This window comes from Electrophorus electricus, chromosome 2 (genome assembly GCF_041902795.1).
Source record: "Electrophorus electricus isolate QZ-2024a chromosome 2, ASM4190279v1, whole genome shotgun sequence".
NCBI classification, from domain to species: Eukaryota; Metazoa; Chordata; class Actinopteri; order Gymnotiformes; family Gymnotidae; genus Electrophorus; species Electrophorus electricus.
Genome location: NC_137498.1, coordinates 15,248,537 through 15,258,781, shown reverse-complemented (window position 1 = coordinate 15,258,781; position 10,245 = coordinate 15,248,537). Strand labels below are relative to the sequence as shown.

Sequence of the window (10,245 nt, the reverse complement as noted above, 5' to 3'; positions counted from 1 at the left end):
CGCTTCTTACTTGGAATGAGGAAAAGGTGCTACGGGGTAACCGCGATGCGTGGAGTTAACATGGAGTGACACACACACTGGTGTGGACAATCTGAAAGACTTTTATTCTCTCCTGGACCACATCAAGCCAGGTCACACGGCTACCATCACTGTATTTATACGTAAAGGAAACAGTACAAAGCACCGTACAGCGTTAACAAAGAAAAAGGAGTGTTGAGAAGATGAGCAGAAAGGTGACGGTCGCCCCCCTCACTCTCGTGACATTACACACAACTGTGTCTGTTACAACAGCAGGTGGAATTACAGCAGCCACAGAACTGGCTACCTGAGACTTTTAAAAATGTTTGAACAGATGTTTAAAGGAGTATTTAATTTCAGAACATTATTTTTATACACAGTGCAGTGCATGAAACATAAGTCAGGGTGGATTTTAATTGCACATGTTCATCTCGAGTAGTGTGGTTCAGTTTCAAATTTGATATGGAATTTGTTTGCAGGAGTAACGTGTTTGTTGGACAAAAACTGGTCTTCACTCTGTAAGAATGTCACTCCACCACTAGAGATGTGAACTCTACTCACACCACAAATGTACTGTTGCTTTCAGCTTCTGCATATCAAAAGCCTTTTCCTGGTCCATGCAATAACGTACAGGCTAAAGGTATGAATTATGTAAGTCAATAAAAAACATCAGTCTTATAGAAAATTTGACTTTTTACAAATAAATTATAAGTCTTGATAAGAAATTTGTAATGTTATAATCCCAGTGTTGCCATATGATTTACATAAAATTGTAGCATGGGTCCACCTAGTGGTAAAAAGTTAGATTGCAGTTTTTACTAGATTGTAAATTGTTGGTTTGAATTTTTTTTTTTTACATGTAAACTCATAAGAACTCAGTTGATTATCCTACATTTTGACTCTATTCTCTTGATTATGAGTAAATACAGTGCCTATTCCTACAAAGGCATAATGATCTATTGCACTAATGTAAATTGTACTGTACTGTTACCGCCAAGATTTATTTGGTTAAAGAAGTAACATTTACTGTCACCAGGTAATGATTACTAACTATGATTATTTGCTTATTTGTCTTAGTGCATAGATATCTGTGTGTATATATATATATATATATATATATATATATATATATATATATATATATATATATATATATATATATAAACTGTAAAATCCACCTGATAAAAATAACTGCCAGAATGATAAATTGATAAATTGGTAGCCTAATAACCAAGTCTTTATCAAATTTATCAACTTTTACAATACGTTTTCAGATCATATCTAATGCTACAATGCTACAGCATGGTTTCTAAATAACACACATACTTTTATATACTCACAACCCACTTTACTAGAAACAGAGAGACAACTTGGGACACAGGGTCTGTGAGTTTGTAGACAAAAACAAATGCATCTGATTTAATGTTTTATATATGAATCCAAAGGGAATTGTGAAATAAAATTAATTGTCATAATTCATAATTGGTAAACAGGACAACACCTGATCATGTCTTACATGTTACCTGACTCTTAAATATGTACATGTATCAACTGGACTAGTGAAATTTTATTAGCACTTGAAACAAACTGGCGTGGCCGTGTTTCCCTGCTCCACCTCCCAAGTCTGTGTCCATGACCACTGGGAGGCGTGTCTTTGGTGGGGGAGACTGTAACGGTGCCCTCCGTCTGGCTACGGTGGCAGCTACCATGTGGCTTTTGTTTATATTGTGTCTTTTGTTTAAAGGATCTTTGTGTTTTGCTGTTGTGTCATGCCACGCACAGGTCGCATGTGCTCCGTCTCAGTCACTGTGCCACCTGTGTCGTTATGTGTTTCTTTCCTTCCTTTTAAACCCCCTTTTTTAAGTGCTGTAACAGTTATTGTTACGTTGAGTTTCTTTCATTGTCTTCTGTCATTCTTAGTTTCTCTTTGTTTGCTTTGTCTGACTCTTCAGACAGAAACTGGCACTTCCTTCCTTTTTTCGTACATTCTTCACCTGTGAAAGAACGCATGCATCTGTATTCATGGTTGTGGTGCAACTCTGGAAATCAATCACAGCTCGGGCAGAAGATATTTCAATGTTTTATTTAAGTCCACTGTGCCCAGTGTTGACACAGCACAAACCTGTTCTCACTTTCCTGAACCCTTTATCCATCTGTCTGAGTTTTATAATTGCTAAACTTTAGTGTGTCTCTTGCTCTGAGAGGACAGAACACAAGAGCTGAATAACAGGAACCATGTGCGTGATTACAGCTGTCAAATGTGATGGAAAGGGTGAGTTGCCTGTCGTCCAGGAAAGGAGTACTTCAGGAACAGCAGGGGGGTCAGGGAAACCACAAGGGTGTAGAGGAACTAAAGAAAGTGTGTGTGACCATGGGCTCACTCAGAGGGCTCACTCTCCTTACAGTTACTCTGTAAGAGAGACTGAGTCACTTGTGCACAAAGGTATTATTAAGTGAAGCAAAGCACTTCTGAGATAGTTCTGAAGTCCTAGACAGCCTGCCTGCTGCCCATGGTGCTGAAATTACAGAGTTAGTTTCAGCACCATAGACAAACACAAATGGAGCCATTTAGTAAATCTTAGTTCTTTTTTTGTTGAGGTTGCTGTTCAGTTTCCAGTTTTGTATGAAGGATTTACTAAAGATTGTGTGCTAAACATATATTCAGTGCTAACATTTCTCTCAAGGTGTGTCTCTCAACATCTCAAAAAGTTTAAGTCAATGTTACACAATTAACACAACTCAGAGTACTTATTCTATATGTTACATTCTACATAAAATTCACCAGGTTGCCTTTACATTATGTGATGATGTCATTAGTTTGATGTTACATTATCAGTTATGATGTGTATGATGTCATATCCTGAGTTATCATTATTTTGATTCATATGGTTCCTCTTGCTAAAAAGGACACTCTGGGAGTAACATTAGCTAATGTTACCTTAAACAAAAATCAAGAGAATGCCAGATTGATCCTTCCCAAAAAAAACTGTTGAAGCTAAAATTGTACTGGGGAAATTTTCCTGTGGATTGGGGCTGTGAATTAGGGGGAAAAAAAAAGACAAATAGTGTGATTAATCTCCTTAGTACCTTCAGGATGGGAAAGAAAAAAAAAAGATTCCTACTTACTGCTTAGTGTCATCAAGGAATGTTTTACAATATAAGTAGATTTTCCAACAGTTAACTAAAAGGTGAAGTGTGTGACAGGAAGTTAATGTTTATCATTTCTCTTACATTATCTTAGGGGGAAATATAAACATGCTGTGACAATTTGTGTGTGCTTCAATTAAGTAGTATTAAGGCACACCTCAAATCCACCATGTGCAGCTCATCTCCATCAGGTGGACCTCCACCAGGCAGACCTCATCTTCACCAGGTACACCATAACTCCACCAGGCAGAATTTAACTCCACCAGGTAGACATCAGCTCCATCAGGCACTCGTCAGCTCCACTGGGAGGTCTGTAATATGTAAATTAGAGTCACATCTAACCTTAGCATTCCTGCTCGAATTCTTAATCAATCATTTCATACACATCTATCACTGAATCCTGTGGAACTGGAAAATGTACAAAACAGACATGGCAAGGAGACAAATGTAATGACACAAGCTTCCAGTTTGTTTGCTCTTCATGTATGCTGGCTGACCATGAAGGACTTTCCACAGAAGTTGGTACCAACTCTCAGACCTCTTATTCTATCAGAGTTCACAAAACAGTTTATTCAGCTCATGTCCTGAACTTGTGCCAAACCAAATCTACTAAGTCAATAAAAAATCTCACAAGCTTAAGTCTGCTTGCCTGATCTTGTTAGAATAGCAGAAAAAGTACAAATACTCTTCAGCTAACTTTGGGATCAAATGAACACTGGACACAACATTTGAACATTTGACTCTTTGTATGTAGGTTAGCAAAGAACATGATCATAAGAAATCTCAGTAATACTGGCATGCCAGGCACTGCAGAGACAAGCTTCATAACCTTACCAATAGAATAATGTGCTAAATAAAACATATAAGGGGTTTAATTCCATGTGAGCTGGAACTGAATTGAAAATCAAAATTCACTGCGTGCACAATGCTGTTCTCCCTTTTGGAATAAAATTAACAATATACTTCAACAGCTCCAGATCTAGATTGCTTTCTTTGAGGGGCAGTAAAACATAATGGGTTGGCATGTGATGCTCACGGACCGGAGCGCAGCCCGTTTCCATGACTACCTAACCACTTACTTGTTTTCTCTCTCTCTCTCTCTCTCTCTCTCTCTCTCTCTCTCTCTCTCTCTCTCTCTCTCTCTGTTTTATTCTGTTCCCTCGTCCGTTGTACTTTCTCACTGTTCTCTCGTCTACGTTGCTTTCTCTTTTCGCGTCAGGTGTTGTCCCGTTGCTTCGTTTCTGTTTAGGTTTCTTTAGCATTTTCATATACGATAGTGTTGTGTGCTTTTCCTTTTAGTTCTGTTACCTGTGTTTGTCTCTTATCTTTAGTCTCGCTAAAGTAGCCGGTTCTGTGTGCTCCCCTTCCTTGTTCCTTCTTCCCTCGCTTGTCTTAGTTTTATGTTTCGTTGTTTTCCCGTTTGTCTTTCCTTAAATATTTATTTCCCTAATTTACGTAGTGTTCATCCTCACCCTGATTAGCCTGTTCTTCTTTTGTTTGTTCCTTGGTTTTGTCCTGTATTGTGTTCTCCTGGTGTTTATTAAACTTGTTCCTTTTCACTGTTCTGTCTATAGTTTGTTTTCTCCTGTTTTTGATTCCGCTCACTCGCATGTCAGAGACGATGGTACTACGCACGTGTGTTCGCCCTCCACCTTCCACGAGTTACGCACGTTTAGTCATATTTTGAAATCCAGAACTGTATTAAGGGCTTGATTAGAGGAGGGATGTGAGGAGATGCAGTAAAAAAAATACATGTGGACAACCAACCGTTTGTAAAACATATCTCCCTTTCCACGACATTTGGATTGATATTAATGTGATGTCACTTAAGATGTCTTACTATTGTCACTCTAACCTTATGTGTGATTTACACGCTAAGTTACGTTGGGCATATCAGGAATTCCTCGTGTCAAACGAGGTGGATCCGTAGAGTCTCGATCTTTCTCTTTACATTGGTGACTCAGTGGAGGGTTTGGTGCGTCATGCATCTGCCTTGCATGATTCTAGAAATGCAACAAGATCTATGCACTTTATTCAAGAAGCAAAATTATAACCAGCATTAACCAGTGAAAGATGTTTGGAGTTAATAAAACAGAAAATATTGTCTTAATTATCTTAATATATAATTATATGCATTTTTTCTCTGTAAAGGCAAATAAATGTTACACCATCAGCTCATGCTACAGTACGTGTATGCATTTAAACCACATAAAGGCTCAGAGAGAGTTTGCAGCTGATCCCGATGACAAATGATGACAGCAGAGCTAATGATACAGGCTTAAATTGAAATATGAGGTAAATAACTAAAATAAAAATGCATACACCTGAGACTGAAATGTGCTTTGTGGCCAAATGTGTGCTTTCAAAAAGCTTTCAAAACTTGCGATGGCGAGGAATCATTCAAGTTGTGTGAAGGTTCTCAGAGAGGTCAGTGATACCGAGAATACAAAGAGCTCTGAAAGTACTAAGTACATGTTAGCTAATATGAAAAAAGACTGCCATCCTGTATAGCTGATAAAAAGAACTGCACTTATGTACACAGATCAGTTAGTGTATTCGAAGACCGCAGCAGCTGAGTTTGGAATGAGACTACACAGCCTCACAGGAATCAATACCAGAGGTAACGATGCCAGCGTACACGGTTTTGGCATCAGTAATGTTAACTAAAGGATAAATGCTGTGCAATGTTCCTGCTCTATTTGAAACAGCCCCTCAGTGGTTAATGTTTAAAGGACTGACCTCAGATTACACCAAACAGGCTATAAAATGTATGAACTCAATCCCAATAGTTTACTGCTGACAGGACGTGGATGGTAAGTAAATGTACTGTAAGATGACTGATATTCTGGAGATACAAGTAATTATTTCCTCAGATCTTGTTTGAACTAAATGGCAAACACTTCAACAGTGATCTATTACATCTTTAAAAATGTAAAAACTGAATTAAAGACTAGACTCAGAAGTAGTCTCCATGAAGGCTATCACGTATATACCTCTCTTATGAAAATCCATGTGTTGACTATTTTCTAATGTAATAGTTTTGTTTAAATGAACCTGAATGTGACACATTTTAAATCTGTGCAGTGCTTCTGCAGGTGTTAAAATGTGGGGAAAGGTCCAGTGCTGTTTGATTGTTGTCCTCATACTGTCAGTGGACTGGACTGTAGGCATCAAGGACCAGGATCATGATCATGACCATTCAGCAGATCACCATCAACATCTCCATCATGGCAACGATGCAGCCCACCCCCACCACGATGGAGAAGACAAACCCTGCCACAAACTCTCACCCCACAATGCAGACTTTGCCTTCTCCCTCTACAAGAAGCTGGCCAGCCGTCCTGACACCCAGGGCAAGAATATCTTCTTCTCTCCTCTGAGTATCTTCATGGCTCTATCCATGCTGGCCCTGGGGGCCAAAGGTGATACCCATTCACAAATCTTCAGCACCCTGGACTACAGTGCTCTCACAGCTGATCAGGTCAATGAAGGCTATGAGCACCTTCTCCACATGCTGGACCACAGCCAGGATGCCCTAGTGTTGGAGATAGGAGGAGCTGCAGCTGTACAAAAAGGCTTCAAGCCTGAAGACAAGTTTCTGAAAGATATCCAGCACTTCTACAAAGGTGAAGCCTTCAGTGTGGACTTTTCCATACCTGAAGTCGCTGTGCAGGAGATCAACAAGTTAATTGCCAAAAAGACCAAGAACATGATCACTGATATGGTCAAGAGTCTGGATGCTGCCACTGTGATGATGCTCATCAACTATATGTATTTCAAAGGTAAGAGTAGACAAGTAGATCCCACTAGAGATTAAATAATTTTTCATGTATTTCACCTGAACTGCAGTAACCAGTTTTGTATTTCACTCTGTCAGGTAAATGGCAAGAGGCTTTTAAAGTGGAGGACACCAGCAAAGGTGACTTTCATGTGGATGAGAACACCACAGTGTCTGTGGATATGATGAACAGAAATGGTGAATATGACTTCTACTATGACCAGGGCAACTTTACGTCTGTTATCATGCTGCCATATAATGGAAACGCCTCCATGATGATCGTCCTGCCTGACCAGGGAAAAATGGAGGAGGTGGAGAAACACATCAGTAAGGATCACCTCAAGTACTGGAAGGACAAAGTCCACAAAATGTAATGTATCATGAAATGCTTTTTAAAATATACTTTAATTTATACATATTAAGTACTACCACAAAGTAAAACCTTTACTCCCTGACAAGGTTACCAATGACAAAAAAGTATTAAATAAATATTTTTGCTTATGCTATTCCATGTAAGAGTGCGTTTGCATGACTGACCATGTCTGTTCTCCAGCACTTTGGACTTGTATATGCCCAAGTTCTCAGTGTCTGCTTCCTCCTGTCTTGGGGACACTCTGAAGGACATGGGAATGGTTAATGCATTCTCAGACAGTGCAGACTTCTCTGGAATCAGTAAGGGGGCCAAGGTGGCAGTTTCCAAGGTATGTGGAGAAATGCTGTCATGTCTAGAGTGTCACATTATGAGTGTGGGAAATATTGTTAATAGACTGCCCATCTTAAATATCCAGTAGAATTTTGACTGCACTCTGAGCCTCAAATTTAAAAAAAAAAAAAAGTGAATTTCTAGGTTTGCCTCTCTTGATATGACACAATATAAAGTTACATTTGTATAGTGCCTTTCAAGTACCCAAGGACACTTTACAATCAACACACTGCACAATGCTTTTACACCCAGTCAACACACTGGTGAGATGCAGCAGGCAAATTCCATCTGTTGTCCACCAAGGACTGTTCAGAAGTTAATGCATCTACTGCTTACATACATTAAAGTGTCATTCAATGACTGCCCAGACTGGTCCTTCCCCACAGGTCCTGCACAAGGCCGTCCTCAGCGTGGATGAGCAGGGCACTCAGGCTACAGCTGCAACTACTCTTGAATTCATGCCCTTGTCATTGCTTTTCAAAACAGAAGTCAACAGACCGTTCCTAGTTTTCATTGTGGAGAAGAACACCAGGAGTATCCTGTTCATGGGAAAGATAACCAACCCCACTGTGTAGTGGTAGACGTCTCCCACACAGTCTAGTCAGCAGTATGATGGGAGTGCTACTGAATTCTCTCTCATATCAATTAGCAACAAATATAGTCACGTCTCTGTATTATCTCAGAGCAATGAAAGGCTAAAGGTTGTGCTAGTTTAGTGAGCTACATATAGAAGGGACTTCATTTAGCTATAATTAAACTTAAAATTAAATGCTCCTTTCAGACTTAGTCCAGTTCCCTTACACCAGATATGAGAAAAAGTAACAGACTGTTGGATTATTTCTGATGGCATAGTGAATACAGATGTACACAAACCCAGGTATGTGAATGGAAATAAAGTTGTTGAGTGATATTTGAATGGGTCTTCATTTGTTTTGACAAACCAATCATGGCAGTCTGTAGCACACAAATCAGGGGCAGTTATAACATTAGGGATGTTTGTCATATGTATCAGTGTTTCATACACGTATTACTTAAGTCATATGGAACTATGTAATTCTAAAACAGACATAGCGATGTGACAGACGTACATTAAGCTCCAAACTCTCTAACTGTCCTGTGACTCATTTATAAATCAGTTTTGAGTTATTAACCATTGCATTGTCTTGTATGTTGATTCGCTATGATGATCTGATCACAGCAAATGGTGCAACATCCAGGCCCCTCTGAGTCTGTCAGGGTTCAAAATCAGATTTATCACCTTTGGTGTCAGATAAAGTAATAAGAATTACACTAACGCTGTGTCTAAGCTAGTAACTGGATGGGCCATATTTGTAAAAATATGTATACAGTTGTAGTTTGTCCATTTGAACAGTAACTGAGTCAGAAATCAGACTTTAAAATGCTGTTCTCCATTTTAAGAATGTACAATGTATGGTAGCTAGATCTGACATTGAGGATTTTAGAGGGGATCTGCATTAGAGAGTAAGAATTTTAGTTCTTTTTTTCAAATGTATTTGATCTTATATGACTTAATGTCTGTACTGGATCTGAAAACCCCCTTGTCCTGTAACAGATAACTTTATTATATATCTCTAGGATTAGCTAAAACCATGCATATTAAAAGTAATATGTTTTAAACCATTTTATTCTTAGATTTAGTGCTTAGATTTTTACCAAGGCCCAATCCCCTCTCATTTTTCCTCCTACTCCTTGTTTTCAAGTGTCATCTTGCCCCTTGGGACTGAGTTACAAAGGGTAGTGGTTGAAATCTTCCCCCTTTCTTCTGCATCCATTTTTTCAATGATTCACAAGGGATTCTGAGAAATTTCTCCTAATGGAGAAGTGTGACTCTGAAAACCCTCAGTTTGGAGGGCCATTTAGCCCTAAGACCTCACCCTAGCCCTCTATCAGACACCCAACCCCTACTCATGAACACAGCATATGGAGGGCCAGGGCTAAGTGGTAGGGTCAAGGGGTGAAATGTGATTGGGCCCAAGTGAAGGTGTATGAGACACAGGAACATGATAAATAATGATGTTACTGGGGGCCGCAATGACTGGATTTAAACCTCTGTGCTAGCTGAGCTGTTTTTAAAAAGAAACACGTGATCTGAGCGAGCTGTTAGTCATGGTTTTGGTCCTTCAGGTTTTAACCAGCAATTTTTAGTATTAAGTGTAACGGCTCATATCAAAGGCAGAGTCTAATTATAACTGATCACCCAGGCTCTGTTTAACTGGCTTGTCAAATATCTTTCAAATACACAATAAATAGAATAATACAAATGTTTACACTTTAATACAAGAAAAAAGGATTTGTGGTGGAGGGGACATAAACATCCAAAGTTTGAAACACCATTCATTACCAAAAAACAACCCACACTATTGCTGATTTTATGTATTTATGCTCTGTGATGTTTGCTGTGTATACACTTTATATTTACACTCTATTGCTGATTTTATGTATTTATGTATTTTATGTTTATAAAGTGTCATGGCTACACTATAAGTAGCATATGCAGATTTTGTCCACCAGTAGACTGGCTGTGTTACATGGCTGCTTTAATGGCAAGTTGTCAACAAGGAGGCTTTTTCAGCCTTCT

General features: G+C 39.0%; 1 protein-coding gene across 1 annotated transcript; it reads left to right on the top strand.

Annotated features, from left to right (window-relative positions):
* The first annotated feature begins 6,257 nt into the window (after positions 1-6,257).
* On the top strand, positions 6,258-8,672 carry LOC145660296 (alpha-1-antitrypsin homolog). The gene is made up of 4 exons (XM_081724765.1): positions 6,258-6,947; positions 7,043-7,313; positions 7,497-7,644; positions 8,033-8,672. Exons 1-4 carry the CDS (start codon positions 6,269-6,271, stop codon positions 8,219-8,221), a joined length of 1,287 nt encoding a protein of 428 aa, XP_081580891.1. The 5' UTR covers positions 6,258-6,268; the 3' UTR covers positions 8,222-8,672.
* Positions 8,673-10,245: the final 1,573 nt, after the last annotated feature.